Raw genomic sequence first — 20,826 nt, 5'->3', positions numbered from 1 at the left:
GGGAGGGACAAGAGCAAGGGCTCGGGGGAGCCAGCAAGGCACCATACAACCCTTGCAAAATTGGCCAAGGCCAATTAACAAGCTGCAGCTGACAGAGAGGGGAGGACTTCAAGATAAGAGAGATGGCAAGAAGCCTAGAGGAGATCAGAGCTTGGAGGGAAGAATGGAAAAGGCCTCCTGGGAATGAATCTAAGTAGGGCTGCTAAGGGAATTTATGCTAATATCTCTCAGGAGGCCTTGGAAAAGGGGACATAGGTAATAGCCTTGTGAGATGCTAGTGAAGATACAGAGTTAGGAGTGAGGGAGAGACAGGAATTAGCTCAAGTAAATAACAAGGGGTGGGGAATGCACATTACAAATACCCGAGATGGAGCACAGAGAGCAAAATCCAGAGAAAGGGATGAACTACAGCTAAATTATAGAGAAGGAAAAGTACTCTGGCTGTAAACAAAAGGGCTGTGGAGACTCTCAGGACAGACATGCAAGACTTCCTGAACTCAAAATTACAAGCCAAAGACCATTTGGACAGTTACTCAAAAGCCAAAGCACAATCTTGGTGAGGGAAGCACCAGTGAGGGACAATACACCATACCTCAAATGGAGCAGGTATACATACAAAGAACCTGGCATTCATTTTGGACAAGCTCTTCATTTCCAAAGCCATTCACCTGCAGAGGTGGCCTCCTTGCATTGTGGAGTGCTTGGGAGTGGCTGCACTGTGTCATAGCTCACTCTACTCCACCCCCTCCATACCCCCACCCACAAACACCCAGAAGATGGCAAATGCACCAGACCCACCAGAAGTGTGAATATAGCAGCTCTTACACTTTCTTTCACTGTGGGGTTTTAAATTTTTTATTTTTTCTTCAGATTGAAAAAGAAAAGACAGAAAAGTTACAAAAGTAGTAAAAGGCAACAATATTAGCAGGACATCCCTGTTCCCTGCTCCCAGCTGGGGCAAGGCAGCCTGCCCCACCGACTGGCTGGCAGGAACACACCTCTGGGCCCCAGCACCTTGGCAGCTCTTGCTGAGCAAAGCCGGAGGCTGCAGAGCCATACAGAAGGCTGCCACCCCAGCCATTTGCACAAGGAATGTGCCTCTTAGATGGGTACCAGGCTATGGCTGTCCCATCTCCTGAGCACAGGGATTTGGTCCAAAGGAGCAATGCTTCCTGTCCTGCACTGGGCAGCTTGATCTGGCAGCAGTTAAAGAGCTGGGGTGTGCCATCAAAACAAGATAAGCAGAATTTCTACAGGGGCAGGAGCAATCCGCAGAGGAACTGCACTCTCTTGGAAACAGGGACTTGCAGGGAACCATGATGGTCTGCCAGAGGTCCCTCACGTAAACACAAGTGACCTCTTGGAGGTGATGCTGGTGCAGGGGGTGACCCAGCTGTCACAGTCCAGAGCCAAACAGCAGGCAGAGCTGGGACAGCATCAGGACAGACATCCCCTCACCACCTTGCCCAGCTGCTCTGCCTGCCTGAATAACAGGAGTTAGGGAGAAGAGGCGGGGGGGTGGGAGATTCAGGTCCCCAAGCCTACAGCCTTTGGACTTTCCCAGGGGTCTCAGTGAAGGGCCCAGACCAGCTCACTGGATATCCTCCTACTGGCAGCTGGACTGACCATTGGTCTCAACCAAAGAGCAGCAGCAAAGACTCTACACTGAGGCAAATTTAAAAAAACAAAAATTATTTTGTATTACTCACAGTTGCTCCTCTGGACAAACTACTTGCTTCCCCTTGCACTCAGGTACAGGCTCATGGTGGGCAATGCCTACAGCAAGAGGTTACTCTCTCCACCAGGTGCAGCAAGAGGAAAGGCTTTGTTCCCCTGCCTCAACAGGAAAGGTGAGAGCTTGTTCTGTTAACTCCTGCCTTTGGCACAAGACACACACATGCCTTGAGGACAGATCCCAGCCCAACACCAGTGGTAGCAAGGCCTAGCATGGTCCCAACAGCCTCAGAACTGTCTGTGGAGAAACACCCCCCACCTTCACTCAAAACTCCCCTCCTGTTTCTTCCACCAACAGCCACAAAATCGACTTTTTCCCACTGCTTGCTTCATCTGAGAATACTGTCCCACTGATACCAGAAGAGAGTACCTGAATTTAAGAGCTAGCATAAACAAGGCGGGTGGAAAGCTTGCTGGAGACATTAAATTGGTTTAGGTTTGGTGGCACCACTTACCTCCACCATCATGTAGTGGGACAATACTATGGAGAAGTGTTACATACCCCAGAACACACACTGCCTCAGCAGAGAGGAGACCCATGAGCACACAGTCACCCCCAAGTTCTTCTCTTTGACGATGCTGAGACGACTGAAGGTGGCTGCTGCATTTCCCTGGATAGCTCAACACAGACCTTCCAATTCTAGAATTTTATTCTAACCCCAGATCTACCTATGGATGTCTCACTCTCCCATTTCAATCTCTTTTTGGACAGTACGATCACCAAACTGCCAGCAGATCATCTGGAACGCACAGCTAAATGTGCCAGTTACTCCTCCATACACCTCCTTGTCCTAGGGTTTTCCACTTGAGAGAGCTTGATGTGAATGCAATTATAACAATTCTCAGAGAGGGATCTTGTTTTGCAAGCAGCTGTGTATAGCCTCCTTCTCCAATCCTGAGCTCACTTCTGAGTGGGAGAAGTGTCAGGTCTAGAGCAAAGCACTATAGACCCAGGTATCCTTGGGAAACTGACTGGATTTGGTTTCACAGCTTGATCACTCATCCCTGCTGCCATGCAGGTCATACTAACCCCTGAACACCTCCTGGATATCTTCATTTGCCACCATCCTCATGTTTGACACTGCCTTGGTGGCAGTTATTGCAGTTTGTGGACCTGACTGGTTTGCTTTGCCCTGAAAGACAAAACTCACTCCCCTCTGCCACTGCTGGGATCCATCAGTAGTATGAGAACAGGCACTGCTGCCAGGCCATTCGCTTCCTCCTGCCAGAGCAGCTGCATTGCAAAGATGTGTCATTGCCCCTTCTTCTCCCACCCCCCGCCTTGGGTATCACCACCTCCCCTTCTCCCTGCCAGGCAGGACACTGGTTGATAGTTCCTGAGGTTTTTTTGGAGAAACTCCTTCAGTAGGCACATGACGGTTCTTCCACTGGAGCTATCGGGCTCAGCGGCTTCAAGGTGCTGAGGGAACGGAAGGCAAAAGTGGAGGGATCGTACATAAAGTGGGACGGCGGGCGGCCTCCGCTGATGCTCTGCAGGGGAATAAAAAGACACATGAAGTCAGTGCTCATCTCACCTGCAAAGGGTGAAGTTCCTGCCTTGAGTACTTTGTCATGCCCCCCTCTGATACAATTACACCTCCTTGAATAGGTGGTCATGCCTGCACTTGCAGCAAATGGCACAAACATAAGCAGTGCGAGCACTTTGCTCACATCCTTGCTCGTACCCTTCAAGATAAAAAGCAGACACACCTCCCTTCCTCCAGGACTAAGGTCCCTAGGATCCACCTGACTAGGGTCCATGTAGGCATCTGTAGTCACTAAATGAAACAGGATATCTATGATGCATTTAGAGCAGCCCGGTCAGAAAAGCATCACTACCAAAAGGTTCACATCAAAAAGCTAAATTCACTTGGCCTTGAAGTAAGATCTGGTACACTTTTAGAGCATGGAAACAAACCAAGTTATCTCTGGAAACACATCTGCAGCCGCATTTTTCAACAGCTCTCCAATAAGGATTTACAAGCCACTCTTTCTTAAAGTCCCAGGCATGCTGAAGCTCTCCAGGGCTCTGGTTCCAGACTCTAAAGTTTGAGGAGGAATGGCTGAGAATTGCTTGGAGGAAAACATTCCACCCCCAAGGCCTTACAGACTGGTTTTACCATGGCCACTAAAAACCATTCTCTCCCCTTTTGCTCCCAGTGTTCAGAGCAGGTCCACAGTAAGGAGGCCAGAAATAGCCATGTACTCCCTGCACTGTGTGACAGGACAGAAATGCTGTTTTCCACTAGGCTGTGCTAAGATATGTAGATTCCAGAGAAATTATCATGCCAAAGAAGTAATTCCACTCTGTTAAATGTGAAGAGCTTTCATTTAACTTTTCAGGAACTTTGGTTTGTTTCTTTCCTTATGCAAGGAGAAGCACTAGTGGGACAGCTATTTCACTGAAAATTTCTGGTCAGGAGAGGAGGTCTCACTGCTCTAGGGTCCAGGAAGGTGTTTAATCATGATTCTGTAGAGTTCATTCCCAAGGAACACGTGGGAAGTTCAGCAGCTCAGAAACTCATGCAAACGTCCCCTATTCTTATGGCACTTCTAACACTCTTGGGAAGGACTTGACCACTGTTTTCACAGAGGTTAGGAAAAAACCCGATGAGAAACAGGTTAGGAAAAAAACCCAAAAACCTACAGATTTTCAGGGCAGAGAAGTGATTGAGAGCAGCCCTGCAGGAAAGGACTTGGGGGTGGTGGTTGATGAAAAACTCAAGGTGGGTTAGCACTGTGCACTCACAGCTCAGAAAGCCAGTGGAATCTTGGGCTGCATCAAAACAGCCAGCAGGTCAAAGGAAGTGATTCTCCCGCCCTATTCTGCTCTTGGTGAGACCCCACTTGGACTATTGTATCTAGCTGTGGAGTCTCCAACAGAAGGAGGACATGAAATTGCTGGAGCAAGTCCAGAGGAAGACATGAAGTTGTTCAGAGGACTGGAGCATCTCCCCAGTGAAGACAGGCTGAGAAAGTTGGAGCCTGGAGGGAAAAATGTAGCACGGAGACCTCACAGGGACCTTCCAGTACCTGGAAAGGGTCTACAGGGAAGCCAGAGAGAGACTCTTCCTCAAGAATTGTAGTGACAAGATAAGGAGTTATGGGTACAAATTGGAAGAGGTCAAATTTTAGTCTAGATATTAGGAAGACATTCTTTCTTGTGAGAGTGATGAGACACTGGAACAGGTTGCCCAGGGAGGTTGTGAATGCCCCAACCCTGGCAGGGCTCAAGATGAGGCTGGATAAGGCCTTGAGCAGCCTGGTCTGATGGCAGGTGTCCCTACCATGGCAGGTGGAATTAGAGTTAGATGATCTTTAAGGTCACTTCCAACTCTTAACATTGCATGTGATTCACACTGGGCTCCGTTGTTATGTGACTCCCTGTTCTTTTTCTAGACCTTTCCTAACTAGAACTGTGGTCTCCTTTGCTTAGCCTGCACTGTGGGACTGTTCCTCAAAGAATTAGGCTTTTTAGGAACAATTACCAACTCTACTGTCTCACAGAAGACAGAGTTCATTTGAGCACTTCAGATCCAGGTCTATCACACACCTAACAGCATGGCAACATGATGTTTTGATGCCTCCACCTCTCCTCTGCCTAAGTTTTAACTTGTCATCACAAGACAGCAACACACAAATATCCCCTAAAAGCTGCTCAGATGGTTTGTCTCATCCAAACACACACAGCAAATCAGAGTGAGCTAAGGAAGTGTCCAAGCCAGGCCCTAAGTGCTGCAACAACTACAGCAGGATCTCGAAGCCTCTTGTCTCCAAGGCTCTTGGTCACAGCTCAGCCCCGATGGGCAGCAGCCTTTATGTCAGGAAAGACCTCTAAAAGCCAGTGTGAGCAGCATGTTCCTGCCTAGTTGGTATCTCTTCTGCAAATTAAGACAGGCACTCGAGAATGGAAAATGCCAACATGGTGCTTGGCATCAGCTGTGCCTGGAGTTTCAGCCAGCAAATCATGCCCTGCTACATCCCCCTGACACCTTGGCCAGCAGCATAAGAAACAAGAGAGGCAGATTTAAGGGCCTTTACTCAATAGCCACCTGCTGTGGGGTTATATATGGTGTATGCTCTGGCAGGCCTCAGAGCTGGAAGGTAACATAGCAACCCCTATTCAAAGCTAAGGGGCAGAATAAATCAGCACATTTGTCCTTCTCCAGAGCAGAGAAGGTCCCCTGCCAGTGCCAAGAGGGAATGGGAACAAAGAACCTGGCAGTCCCCTCCATTTTGAAATGCCAGACAGGATTAGGGAAGGCAGCTGAATCTGTTCATTTCTGGCAGACGGCAGATGAAGAGGCTGGGGAAAGACGGGCCCAAAGGACAGACAAAAGTCATCTACAAAACTCACCAGGCTTTGTGTGGAAAGCTGTGCTATGGTTTCTCTCTGGGTCTTTTTCTGGGGCCAATGTGTGGGGCAGAGAGCCTTCCCAGGGCACTGCCAGGATGATGGGCACAGAACAGGTGAGGCTGAAGGTCAGGGATGTGAGAAGACACAGGAGGATGCTGAGATTGATGGGTAGTCACACAGCTGCAAGTGAGGCTCAAAATGCACTCAATCCTGCCTCTTCATCATGGCACCTCTCAAGCAGCCACAAGAGGACCACTGGCTTTCAACAACCGCAGACAAGGGCAGAGAGAGAACGGGCCTGTGCACAACTGCAGGCAGTAACAGGAGAGGCAGTAACCTGACTGCTCTCATCCATAGCAACACCCTGACCAATCTGCACTCCTTTATAACCCTGAGCTATACAGGATCCTTGTGCACCTGCTCCCTGACTGACAGAACAGCACCTCTGGTACCGACCTTGCTGGAGGTAAGAAACTTACAAATCCCTCATCTCTCTTCTTGCAGAAAAGCATTTTTAGAATGGAGTTCATATCCAGCTCTAAAGATGACCAGGTCTGATCTGGCTTAGTCCAAGACACCATTTGGGATCACAGCATGTGGTGGTCTGGTCCTGATGAGTAGCACAAGGCAAAGCTCTGTAGATGTACTTCCAGAACAAAAATGGATAGAGCCAGCTGCCAGAGAGGGGAACATTCCTGCCACCCTATTGCTTGAGCCACCTGCCTCCCTGTAGTCTGGGCAAGCATCCTCACCAGCCTGCCCTTCTCCTTGGGCACACCATGCCTGGGACTTTGCTTTGACTAGGGAGGGGTGTTAGGAGTTGTTGCCACTGCAGCAGGTCCCCAGGGAGCTTGCCATAAACCTGCCTGACAGCCCCTGGTGAGCAACCCCAGGCCAGCTCCTGCAGAAGCTCCTCAGAGCACAAACAATACTCACTTGACATTAAAGGCTCATGTGTTCACTCTAATGGCATTCAGACAGCTGGGTACTGCTCACAGAACGGAGCCTAATATGGGCCCTGTGCTAATGGAAATCATTAACCAGAGCCCTCAATTTGCTAAGCAATGTATTTACACAGCTGGAGAGTGGCCCGAGTCAGACTCACACGGCTGCCACAGGAGAGCACACAGGCTCAGACATACTCTGTCAAACACACGTGCTCACTTGCACATACTCACCTGCCTCAGATTCTCCCCAGTACACAGGCGTTTCCCTGGTCACTTGTGCACATCCCTCTGTGCACACACAGACTCCTGACTCAGAAATCACAAGGAGGGCTGTTCCACTCAAATCTTGCTTGCTTGTAAAGTAATTCAAGCCATTCAGAGCCAGAACTTCACAGTATCCAGGGGATGGTCTAAGGCACCACAGCTCATCACTGGCTTGTACAGCTGGTCAGAACACAAGGTAGCTCCAGCACCTGAAGATACCCACACTGCCCTACTGCACACCTGATTTGGGTTAGATGAGCTCCTAAGGGAGGTACATGTTTCAAGCCACTATCCACAAACCACCTTGGTCAAGGATGCCTCTTCACCCGTGTACATGAGCCTACATGTACACTCCTGCCAACATGTACTGTTCTCACCAATAGCATTATCACCTTTAAATACAGGGGGGCAAATAAACAACAAGGTTTGAAACATATCTGAAGTGTATTAACAAAGAAGCACACCTAAATATAGTGAGTGGAGGGAGGTGCCTCAAAGAAGGCCAGTAAGATCAAACATCACAGAAGAAATGCTGATTTCAATCATATTAGCAGCTCTCAGAAAACAGACAAGTGCACAACTGTTCCATAAACCCACCTGTAACATAACTGTACATTTTGGCAAGGAAAGAGTATAAGGAAGAAGACAAACACATAAAGCTAAATCTATTAATATGAAGCCATATTCCTCCTAGAAACAGGTCACTTACTTCTATGAAGTCTGGGAAAATATCTCAAATGCAGACAGTAACATGATTTTGGTCTCATGATTCCATACAATCACAGTTCTCCTTTCTGGACAAAGCCAAAGTGAGCACAGTGAGCTTTCAGCTATGGAAATGACAATCCCCACAGGAGTGGGGAAATGCAGCTACCCAACACAACAATGTCTTTGAAGGGAGTGGTGTGCTGGGGGAGATGGAACACTAAGAGGACTCTTTGGTCCTCTTTCTCAAGAGCTCTAGTATCCAGGTGGGATTCAAAACCAGATCAGCTTGCGCACTCTGCCAACCTGTCCCTACTCAAGGCCAATCCAGCAAAGGAGTCCCTTCTTTCCTACTCTTGGGCCCCAGTGCTGCTGAGCTCCATTTAAAGGATGCTGCCTTCCAGTGGTGGGTGAATGATCCCTTTGCAGTCTGTAGACTCACTTGTTAAAAGTCCTTTGGGATGAAAGGCACCATGTAATTGCAAGTTGTAAAGGCGCATCCGATTTCCACCACCACCCCGTGTGGAAAGGAATAAATCCCCAGAATAGCTTTGGCAGGGACAGATGCTTGCCTGGGATGCTGCCTCTCTGTGAGACAGCTGCCTTGCCCAGGAATGGGCAAAGTCAGAGGTAGCACCAATATTCAGGCAGGGCACAGAAAGAGTAAAGGCTGTCAGACCGTCAGAGGAACATTTACAGGTACACTGATTTAACTCCACTTTGTCCTCCTTCCTCTCACCCCTGCTAGGTGCTAGAAAATAAACTTCTTCACTCTTCAACTTGGATGTGTGAAACCATCAGCAAGGGAAGAGGACCCACATGCCTGCTCCTAGTTACATCTGTAATTCCAAACATGGTTCTGCCCAGGCCACTTCCCAACATCTCTGCCTCAGTTTCTTCAACGCATAATACATACATGTCCTGGTTTCTGCTGGGATAACATTAATTTTCTGCCTAGTAGCTAGTGTATCCTTTGGCTTAGATTGAGGATGAGAATAATGGTGACAGCAATAACTAAAAATATCAGTCTGTTAAGCAGTGTTTATACTAAGGTAAGGACTTCTCAGCTTCTCATGCCGTGACAGTGAGAAGGTTTGGAAGGCCATGAGAAGCTGGGAAGCAAACCACCAGGACATCTGACCCAAACTGGAAAAAGGACTTCTCCATACCACATGATGGCATAAGCTGGTGTTTTGCTTTCCCAAGTAGCCATGATGCAGTCCTACTTTCCTGGAGAAGGCTGAACACCTGCCTGCCTACGGGAAGCAGTGAATGAATTCCTTGTTTTGCTTTGCCTGCATGCACAGTTTTTGCTTTCTCTATTAAATCGTCTTTATCCCACCCCACAAGACATCTGACATTCACCCTCCCAATTCTCTCCCCCAACCCACCAGGGTAGCAAGCTAGCAACTTCGTCATGGGGTTAAGGCACAACAGTACACTACAGCCAGGATGAATTAATTAACTTCTAGGTGTTTCAACCTTCTGATGAGAGGCGATTTCTTTTCAATTACAGTCTTGCTTCAGGCAGTTTTCAAGAAATAGTCGTTGGCAAGCAGGACCAGCTCCTCCAGTGGAGCAACAATTCACATTTAACTGCTTATTCATTAACTCCGATAGGGCCTCTAACAATTTATTCCAGTCACAGACCCGGAGCAGCTCAAGGAAGAAATTTTCACAGGCAAACTCCTTTCCTCCTGAAAGTTTGTCCTCCTCTCCCAGGTTCATATAGAATTTTATTTCAAGGAATAGCTTCAAAATAGCCAGAACTTCATTTTATGACTACTCTTTTCCTTTCTCTTGCAAGAACAAAAAGATAATCTCCAAATGTTGTTCTGAAAAGGAACCCAAGACTTCGAAGTGGGTACTGTTTTCTTATGATTTTCATCACACTCCCCTAAAAGACTGAAAGACCTGTCTGCCATCACCAACATAAGGCTGCCTAACACCTATTTTTTTCCATACCACCACATTGCAAAGAGCAGTTCAATGGTTTACAAACACATCACTGTTCCTCTTGGAAAGGTTTAAAAAAAATTTTAAAAAAATCAAACGTTTGCAAATGTGTGTGCAGAGTTGTCAGGTGGCAACTACCAGCCTTACAGAGGTGCCACCAGACAGACAACACTGAACCTTTTTGGAAGGTACTTCAAAGGGCCTAGCAGATGCTTGTTGGTTACTTGCCCAGAAATAGGCATTTTCCGCTCTGGATCCTTGCTGGCACCAGCATGATAAGCCTTTCTTCTCCTCTCTCACACATCTTTAGATACGTCTTTGACAAAGCTGACTGCAAGCTTTGATTTTGCCTGCCTGACAACCTGAAGGAAAGAGGCTTAAAAGGGACAGATGGGTCATTCACAGGGGCAGTCTGTCGTTGCTCCCTGGCCAAGCTGGGGAACCCACCACTCCAGGGTCCCAGTAAAGATCATGCTGTGAAGACAAAACAAATACCTTAGGAACAAGTGCATGAACCTGTATTTCCCTACTAGTGAGCCATGTCTCGCACCCACATTTTTCCTTCTGATAAGAAGTTGCCTGTGCTTCCTGCAGCAGTTCCTGCAAATACTACAGGCTCTGTGTGTGCCTGAGCAGGAGAAGAGGCAAGAGTAGCTCCAAACAAACACAGACAAGCCACAATCTGGCCCTAAATCTCCAAGTGCATCCGAGTCCTTAGTTTTGGTCTTACCCAAGTGACACTACCTTACCCTCTCTTTCCTCTCCGCCCTCCTGTTCCAGCCCTTACTGTGCAGCAGGAACACCCTCCTCTCAGAGGGATCCCACTAGCTGCCTCAGAGTCCTCCTCCCTCGGGGCCAGGAAGCGCAGGTACCGTGCTTCCCACAGAGCCGGCACGTGGTGTGTACTTGGGCGTGTGCAGCTTCCAGTTTGCATGAGGCCAGGACAAGCAGATTCCCTCTGGCCAGGCAGGCTGGCACAGAGCAGCACGCTGCTTTCAACTTGAAGGGTACACAAATTAAACCTGCAAAGTGAGGATTAATTAGCCTGGCATGAGCAGGCTGCGAACACATGCTGACATAGTGCACTTGCCTCTGGACAAACCACCCCAGCTGTGGAGGCCAAGTGCAGGAAGTGGGTGTATTATGGGAGAGGTGTGTGGGAAAAGAGGATCACAGCTCTAGGGACTGGGAGAGGCAACGGGCGCCAGGTTCCCACAGCCACGTGAACAAAAAGGGAGCAGGAACAGCTGCAGTGGGCCTGGATACAGTGAGCAGACGTGCCTAATCAGCCATCTTGGACGTGAAGCTCTGACAGAGAACAGTGGCTCTCTGTGACCCTGTGCCATCCCCTACATCTCTCTCTCTGCTCCATTGCCCAGATATGATCCAGAAGTCCTTAAATCTCACCCTCTCTCTGTGAAACATGCCTTGCCATTTTCCATTTCCTTGAACCACAGTGCCACTAGCCATAGCCACCATTGACACACAAGGCTGTCCCAGAAACAATTGGGCTGCACCTTGTTTCTACCACTCCCCACCTCCCCATGTTCTAAAACCAGACCCACAACCCACACCAGACCACAAAGCAGGAACAGTGCTGAAAATAGGAAGTCAGCCTCCTCACTCAACAGCCACTTGCTACTTTCATGGTGCTGTGTGGATTACAGAGCTCTTGGTTATTCCACAAAGTCTGTTCTGTGGGCACTTAGATGATTCAACAGGTGTGAAGGCAGAAATTTATGAAAAGCAGGAAGCAACAGATGTTCTCATCCTTACAGAAACAGAAGAGAGACATGACAGTCCCACTTCTACCTACTATGGGCAGACTAAAGGCTGGTTAGCCTTTGCCATGAAATCTAGTAAAAGCCAGGTATTTGGAATAGTTTTTAACAGACAAAGGCATTGCCCCCTTGGCTACACAGGACCCTTCGCCACACTGAGGAAACTCCGGACAAAGTCTTTTGTCAGGAATTATTCAGAACAAGGGCTGGTGTTCTCCAGAACCAACTGTCATCTTCAGCAGGCAGTTCAGTAGCTGGGCTGGGAGGAGTGTAGGATACCCAAAGTGATATTCATGCTCCCACTTAGCAGAGGGCCTTCTCCATTTTGCTCAGCAGAGGGATGACCATCAACTGTAGCCAAGACACCACAGGGGAAAATGGAACACCAAAATCTCCATGAGGGGCTTCTCACCATAAAGTAATCCAAGCATGTGACTGGCCAGGGAGGGAAGTCTCTCTTGTAGATTCCAAGATCAGGGTCAGGTTTAGATAGTCACATACTAGAAACAACCTGGAAGGTTTGAGAAACTGTTTGTAAGCTGCAGTTTGGGATTTCTGCTGCCTGAGATACCCTGGGTGTTTACATTTATTATACGGTATGAATAAGGACACGTGGCCTAAAGTTCTTGTCACCCTCTCTTCAAATGAGTTGCACCTTCTGCTGGTTTCTCAGTGTAACTCACTCTGCATATTTAGATGCATCCAATGATAAATGCTTGCACAGCTCCTTGGGAGCCTGTGATGGAAGGAGCAACATCTGTGGTTTTATATATATATGTATATATGTGTGTGTGTGTGTCTGTGTATACACACACTGAACCTTCTGATTTTTTAGAAATCTTTACTTAGTGCTGCTCAGCCAGAACAAGAGGTTTGCATCAATACTGCTCTGTCACCTGGTATGCCTTGCACTTGTGAATAGCTCAGGCATCTGCCCAGAAGGCTCTGGCCAGCATATCTCCTGTTCAGCTCCAAGCTGAAAAGGTCCCTTGTTTTAGAAGAAGGAAAGCCAGCATGTTTCTGCAGTGGCCTTTTAGGATGCAGAGTAAGAGGTAAGAGATAGGAAAGTCATTCGAGGGATCTGGCCCCTGTCCAAGCAGGAGGCGTTCTCAACATTGATAAGATCAAGGCAAGAGCACAAGAGGTTTATGTTCTGATTTAAAATTCTTATTTTTACATAGCAGAAAACATCTCTCTGATCAGCCAGGTTATCAGATTGGCCTTGAAATCCTTCCTTCCTTTCTGCTAGCCCCAACAAGATCCTTGAGACACAACTGGTAAGCCCCTGGGTGCCTTCTACCCACCTACTGCTGTTAAGACAAGCTCAGCTCCACTAATCCCATTCAGAGACTGCATGTAGAAGTTTGTCAAGGAAGAACAAAACCAGGGATAAGTGACAGACTTTTAACCTTCATCCCAAGATGGCCTAGAGAATTGAAGACTGTTGATATTACAGATAGACTGGAAGACAGGTCTCTGCATTCAGAGCTGGCCAAGCCTGGTCTAGGGCAGACTTACCCCCCATGAGCACATGGTCACCCAGTCATCCTCCTTCCAGTGCTGAGGAATTGTCTCCATTGCAAAACACACCTCACTACACGAACGCACTCGGGACACCAAAACACCCACAACATGTGTGTGCCCCTCCCCACTCCCAGTGCCTCGCTTCCAGTTACAGACACGACACTGGCTGACACTGTGGGGCACCAGGGACCAGGTCTGTACACTCACACTGCCCAGCTCATGTGCCACCTGCACACAGGCCAACATCTGCCCCAACCTTGCAGTGGCATGCGCTTTGCTACATTTAACTATTATGTACAAATCCATAGTTCATGTATGTGCTGTCACCTCTAATCTATCGCTGCTCACTTGCCCACAGGGGATGATTCTTCTGTTCCATTATCCTTTACTGGGTGGGAACAGAAGGAAGATTTCTTTTTTAATATTATTTGCTCTTCACTGTAGGCTGCCACCTCTCACAGCTGCTATTCCTGAAAACATTTCAAACTGAGCTGCTGCACATTAGAAAAGGCTATCAATCTCTCTTCCATAACTGTTAGGTTCTTGGAGTAGTCACATCACTATCCCATCATCCCACTTAAGAACCACTGAGTGAGTGGAAAGGCTGTAGCTGATCACCACCCCAGCTGGCCCTTGGGAAACTGAAGCACAGGAAACAAGAGCAAGGTGACACCTTAGTGTTAAAACAGCAGCAAAAAACTGCTTAACAGCAGCAGGTCACCTGTTTAGGAAAGACTACCAAGGACCACAAACATTTCCAAAGGCTGTAGCTGTGTTTCCATGCCAGAGGGCAAAGATACTGCCCCTCCATCTCACCTTCCCATGGGAGACTTTTCCAGCAGAAGACAGAGGAAGGAACAGCCGCAATGATGCATGAGAAAACAACACCTTTCACACTGACACGCAACAAAGCACCAAGATGTCAAGGCAACTGCAGTATCAGCCAGGAGGAGGGTTTTTTAAAAGCAGGCATCATATCACAACCACATGGAGACACTGATCTCAGCAAGAACAGGATGAAAATGCTTCACTGATGATATTACCAAGTCACTGTCTTCACTGCCCTCACACAAGATGGAATAAGCAAGATCCTTTCTCCTACAAGTTATTCAGCAGCAGGAAAACTGAAGGGAGAAAGCAAGGATCCTTGCTTCAAATCCCTCGCACAAGCCACTAGATATCCTGCCTGCTCCTCAGATCAGTTCACTCACTGCCTGTTCATCCAGCTGTACACTGTCTGGGTATCTGTGACCATCTCAGTTCAGAAAGAGACTCTTCCTGAGCTGAAACAGGAACACTTGCACATCAGTGCCACAGTGACACAAGCAAAGTGGTTCACATGGTGATGTTTCCTGTTCAGACACACAGACAGCTGCCTGGTTCCTCCTGTGACAGCTCATCAACCCATCAATATGAGATCTGTCTTCATTTCTTCTACCCTCACCACAATGGACAGGTTCCAACAATGAATCTGTGCCACCAGACCCTCAGCAATAGAGAGCCAAGCCTCTCACCTTGCCTCCTGCTATCACTCTTGGCAAAATGCCACATTCAGCAGGGCCTTAGAATAGCCCTTCCAATAGAACCTAGGTACCTAGAGTGCTTTGACTCCGCTATGGACAAGACCCAGAAATCACAGAAGTCTTGATGTTGCTCTAGAGATAGCTGAGTTCAAACCCCCTCCTCTGAGCAGGGTCAGCAGGAGCCTGTTGCCCAGGACTGCATCCTGGCCCACAGTGGCTCTTTCCATGGACAGAGATGCCACAATTTCTCTGGGCAACCTGAATAACTTACATTTCTACTTGTGCCCGTTACCCCTTCTTTGGCTGCTGGGCAACACTGAGAAGGAATACCATGCCAAGCATGTCCTGCTGGCTGGATTGAGGTTTCCCTTTATGTGATGAGAGCACAGCACTGTTTTTCAGAAGTATTGATCTCTCTCAGCTGTTTCCAGAGCGGAGGCACTTCAGCAAAGAGTTCTGCCAGGGATCTGCTGCTTCCTTTCTCAGCTGGGTACACAAAAGTGGGCATTCACAATCCCTTGAAAAATGGAGGCAAAAATGCACCTTTACTTAACAACTCTGCCACCACAACAGACCAGCAAGAGGCTGTGAAGTATCACGTGCTATTATCATGGAAGCCACAAGTGCCTCAGGTGGAGAGGCAATGTCCCAGCTTGGCAAGGCTGGCCAGAGAAGAGTGGATTTTGTGCCATCTGTTAGAAAAGTGTGCTCTCAGTTTCTGCTGCTTATTTTACTGCAAGTTGACATGGGCTCAAGGAGCAAAGGGATAATTCTCCTTTCAGATTCTCCAGGGACACAATAGTAAGCCACAATAATGAGCTTAAGGTGTCAGGAAACCACCTCACTGAGGCATCACTGAAACCCAAGGGACTACAGAACCATCACCAAGCACCGCTGGAAATAGCTGGTGTCCAGGGACAGACACCCAGAAAAAAACCCAATGAAAGAGCACGGGGCAGGCATAAAGGAAGGTGATAAACAAGATGTGCTAAAACATTGCAGCAGGATTAGACAGCTGGCAGGTCTGAAGGACAGGCACAAGCCTGGGGAGAGCTTGCGGGGCACAGAAGGACACAACTACATTGAAAACAATCCAGGCAGAAGCAGATGAAAGAACATAAGAGATCAAGATTAATTATGCAATCAGAAGTACTGGGTCACTGTGGGGTTGCTGGAAGACAGGACTGAAGAGCCCTGACAGAAGGTGCTTGAGAAGTCAGAAAAATACCACCCCCAGCTGTGTACCAGGCTCTAGCCAGCTCTACCTGCTCCTCCTTGTCTCAGACACCGAATTCATTTCCAGAGCAGCGATGGGCAAGGACATCCAACAGCATGCTTATCAACTGCAGCACTGCTGGGTACACAAAGGCAGTGTTCCTATTGCCTGCTGGGCAAGGTAAAAACCTTGAGAGGCTCCTGGTCTGTCATTCATCCCTCTTGCAAGGCTATAAAAGACACTGCAGTGAAAACAGCAGCTTCATCATGAAGACTATTTGTTTTCTTCCCCCTAACCTATTTTTGCCTGTGTATCACAAACATGGAGGATCATGTGGACTGAGGTACACCTGCTTTGGTGACAACATGCAAGGTCACAAATAAACAAAAGAATCTTAGAATATTTTTGGTTGTAGGGGTCCTTCAGGATCATCTAGTTCCAATGCCCCTGCTGTGACAAGGACACCTTCTACTAGACCAAGTTGCTCAGAACCCCATCCATCCTGGCCACAATTCTTCTTTCAGGGATGGGGCAGCCACAACTTCTCTGGGCAACCTGCTCCAGTACATCCATCACCTTCACTGTAAAGAATTTCCTCACAAAATTTAATCTAAATCTACTGTCCTTCAGCTTAGAGTCATTCCCCCTTGTTCTATTGCTACACATCCCTGTGAAAAGTCCCTCTCCAGCTCACTCATAGCCCCCTTTAGCTACTGGAAGGTGGTACAAAGTTGCCTAGGAGCCTTATTTTCTCCAGGCAGAGCAGCCCCTGCTCTGTCAGCCTGTCTTTGTAGGGAAGGTGCTGCAGTCCTCTTAACAACTTCACAGCCCTCCTCTGGCTGTAACTGTTGCTCCAACAGTTACATGTCTCTCTTTGTTTAGGGACTCCAGAGCTGGATGCAGCATGCCAGCTGGGAGTCTCAGGTGGGGTCTCACCAGAGCAGAGCAGAGCAGGAGAATCACCTCCCTCAACCTACTTGTCCCATTTCTCTTTGATTCAGCCCAGGATACATCTCCCACACAACCATACAGCACTGACCAAAAGAAATACAAGGTACCCACAGAGGAAGCAGGGGTTGGCTGATGAGTCCAGGAATGTGCTGCTAAAGACAAAACTCTCAGAGGTGCAGGTAACAAAATCTACAAGGATGAGACTTGAGCATATATGACAGGGATGCAGGCTGCCAAGCATGGAGAGACTCAGGACACTGCAGCTTCATCCCAGCTAAAAAGCCACCCAAGCAATGTAGCTCTTACCTGTCATCACCCAGTCCCATATCCCATCTGGTTCTGCAAACACCAGCACACAATGCAGGTACAGTCCCTTTTCCCCAGCTATCCACCAGACCTCTCACCCCCACCAAACACCACTTGGTGAAGAAGATCCAAGTGACACCCTACCAGACAGCTATGCTGTATGAGCTCACAGCATGGGATGTAGACTTTGACACCAAGGAAGCTTTGAAACCACGGTCTCCAAAATGGAAAAGACAATGTATTATTAGCCTTGTCAGCACCCTAACCTAAACTGCAACTACATTCCATACTCCACACTAGCAACTTTTGTTATGCAGCTGATCAAGCCAAAAGAAATCTCTAGAAATCATCTTCTGGACACAGATGTTCAGTGAGAATCACATTAGGTATATGTGGAAAGATGAAGGAACTGCACCAGAAAAGGGCAACTTACACGAATTTTAATTACTCTAGTCTTCGCTCCACAATTCTTCTTGAGCAGCATCTTCTGAAAGAGAAGTAGAATCCAGGGATTAGTAGAAATAGCATGAATGAACAGAAAGAGGGATATTGTAAGGAGTCCCTTTTAATCAACACTTCATTAAAACAAGATGGATGGATGTTTAAGTGGGATATGAAAGATTAAGAATTACCAAAGGTGGCCAGCAAGTAAATCAACCTAATCTGAGGCTGTCTCACAGCCTGCATAGAGTCCTCTGGCCTAGGTTTTGAAAGAACATACAAGAAATTTCACAAGGAAAAAGATAGAACAACTGCCTGAAAGGAAATATCTTCTTAATTTCCATCAATTAGTGGTTAAATTTCGCCCTGAAGCAGGTGAATTTATCTTCCTTTACAAAGGAAAAAATGGTCTATTTCATGTAAATGTGGATGTTCCCATTATTAAACAGATATTTCATTATGCTTATTTATTTAGAATGAAAAAAAAAAACCCAAGGCAAAAGCACCTGCCTGCAGTTCTAAATCTCTTTGCCATATATTACAAGAGTCATTAAAGTTGTCATAACATGAACCACACAACTTAGCAAAGAGGATATACTTGAACCAGCAATTATTCTGCGAAATTACAGAAATAAACAGATGAGTTGAAGTTCTATCCCAGTTTTGAGGCAGCGTTTTGAAAGCTGGCAAGTAAATAAAATCATTCTTTCCCCTCAAAAAATTGTCACAAAACAACTCCCAAGTGGAAAAACAAGTCTTCAAGAGAAGAGTTCCTTCATTTAAAAAAAATACTTTAACTGCATTTTTCATACTGAAAAACCTGGTGAGGGAGGCACATCAGGAAGAATCTTCTCCATCAGCTTTTGAAAGAAATAAAAAATTTTCCTCACTTCTGTTTTCAACACTTCTGCAGTTGGAAAGCTGTGTGAAGTATGGGAAAACACTCCCCACAATCACATGCTTTTACAAAGCAACTGAAGTGTTTTTCAGATGAAGCTCTTAAAGGCTGCAGAAAGACATCCCACCATTTTACCAATATGAGTGGTAAATAGTGAGACCTTTCTATTTTCTCTTTTTGTTTGTTTGTTATCCTTCTGCTTTCTTTAGCACAAAGCAAGATAAAAAGCAACACAGTACAGGGAGGCTTGGAAACTCAAAAAGCTAAAAAAAATCCAAAACATACAAACAACACCCAAAAAAATTCAGAAGAAAAAGCACCACCCTAAAATTGAAGTCAGTGCTTAGGTGAAAGTATTTATTATTTTTCCAGTAGAAAGTACTGCTGGGAGGTGGGAAGTAGTCCCATTCCTCCACCGCCCTCTGCCACTCTACATCCCATAAGCACGTCTTTGCAGTCCCAATCCACATTACTGCCCAAAACTTGGAGAGGGAGTTAGAGATCCACCCAGCATTTCTAAGCACATCAGCCTCTTTGATCTAAAATCCAGAACTTGGCACACACTCGTCCCACTTTGAAACTTTCACATGAATAGTTTGGGGCTCAAGGATAGTGTATTTTACTATCCAAGCATGCATGGGGGAAGAAAGGAGGTGCTGCAAGGATTTTGAGCTTTTTCTGTTAATCCTTCAGCAGGTGAATCCTACTGCTGTCTCTGTTATTCAACAGTAGCCATGCCTGACTGCTCTGATCCCAGGTTTGACCTGGCAGCACAGCTCCAAGGTTTCTAACCCAAAAGGACCCAACAGTTTTCTGCACAAACCAGTCAGGAGACAAAGGGAACTGCTGAACTGAACTAGCCCAGCCCACAGCTGTCCAACTAAACAAGTAATCCTGGGAATTCATATAAAATATTGCAGGACTCAGCTCCCAGCCAGGTTGCAAGGCACTGTGGTAAGGCTGGTATTTATTGTGAGGTCACTGCCTTTCTTAAGGCCTCCTTCCTTTACAGAAGGAAGGAGACCTTGGTAGGGCTGACAAAACCCAGGGTGCAAGGAAGAGCAAAGTGAGGAGCTGTGAGGTCTTGCCAAGTTTTGGTCTCTCCTTAAGTTGCTCTTCCAGGTGCTGTGAAATGTTGGTTGGTAGGATGAGGAAGAGTAGACTAGATAGCTCAAGCCACAAGCCCACAGGTGGGATAAAATGTGCAAGACAAAGTCAGGTTGAGCAATGAAAATTAGAATAAGTATTAATGATTTTGAGCCTCATCCTTTAGGGGAAGAATGCTGTTGGAGCAGAACACAACCCTGCTGCATCCCATATGACTACAAGCTTTTTGACTTCAAGTGAGACCCTCAGCTTCCCAAGGCTACTGTAAAGCTGAGCTTTATAGTGAGTGGTACTTGGCTGAACACCCAGGATGAAGTGGGGCTGTGACACAAAATTCTACATCACCTCAGTGAGCACAACAGAATCCTCTGCTGAAAGGGGAAAAACAGAGCTCTGCTGGCCAAGGAGCAAGTAAAACACCTTCCAGTACAGTCCAGTGGGATAAAATGCCTAGCATGGTCACATCCACAGGTCCCCCAAGGACTTCATCAGGATGCAACAAAAGACATTATTTCCCAAGTAAAATCAGCAGAGGCAGCAAGATGTTTACCCATCCTGGCCTTACATTAAAATACAGGGAGGACCAACAGAATGTGAATGAAAGAATGAATAAAAGGTTTGAGCTAGCCTGCAGATAGATGGGACAACCAGCCAGACTCTTCCAAGAGAAATTCAAGTGCTGAGCTGTATCCCAAGTCCTGCTCTTCTGGTAGGAAACAGAAGTGCTCTTTTAGTGATGCTGTTGTGATAAGCTTTAATTATACAAGAATCTTACCACTAGTTACGCTACTGATACATTTGCAAAGGTCTCATTGTGCAGCAAGTGTCTTGACACCCTACATAATTTTTGTTCCTCTTGTGTTTCCTCTTTGTTCCTGGCGCTCCTCTTGATGAACTAAGTAGAAAAATAAAAACATGACATCCCCACATCCACAGACTGTTAAACTGGAGCATAAACCTCAGCATATGAAGCATCCTGGAGCTCTCTTATTTCCACTTAGACTGAAAGCAGAGCAAGACCACTTCTGCTGCACTCTCACAGCTTCCAGATCCCACATCATAATAAAATCTGAAACAGAGAGCTGGAGAGAGAGAGCAAGCCAGCCACATGATCCT

General features: G+C 47.0%; 1 protein-coding gene across 3 annotated transcripts in view; it reads right to left on the bottom strand.

The window, feature by feature from the left end:
* Positions 1–848: 848 nt before the first annotated feature.
* The window catches only part of LOC121358799, a 60,384-nt gene continuing 40,406 nt past the window's right edge, over positions 849–20,826 (bottom strand). The window contains exons 4-5 of one of the 3 annotated variants that reach the window (XM_041477263.1): positions 17,698–17,751; positions 849–3,225 (exon numbers count right to left, since the gene is read on the bottom strand). In XM_041477263.1, the coding sequence (XP_041333197.1) occupies positions 3,097–3,225; positions 17,698–17,751 (183 nt within the window). In that variant the 3' untranslated portion in view covers positions 849–3,096. The remainder of the gene's footprint in view (positions 3,226–17,697; positions 17,752–20,826) is intronic. The other 2 variants (XM_041477264.1, XM_041477265.1) reach the window with 2 other exon arrangements.

The sequence above is a fragment of the Pyrgilauda ruficollis genome, unplaced genomic scaffold (genome assembly GCF_017590135.1).
Source record: "Pyrgilauda ruficollis isolate IOZ18807 unplaced genomic scaffold, ASM1759013v1 scaffold4, whole genome shotgun sequence".
Classification (NCBI taxonomy): domain Eukaryota; kingdom Metazoa; phylum Chordata; class Aves; order Passeriformes; family Passeridae; genus Pyrgilauda; species Pyrgilauda ruficollis.
Note: the sequence above shows the minus strand (reverse complement) of the source record. Positions and strands in the feature narration are given on the sequence as shown.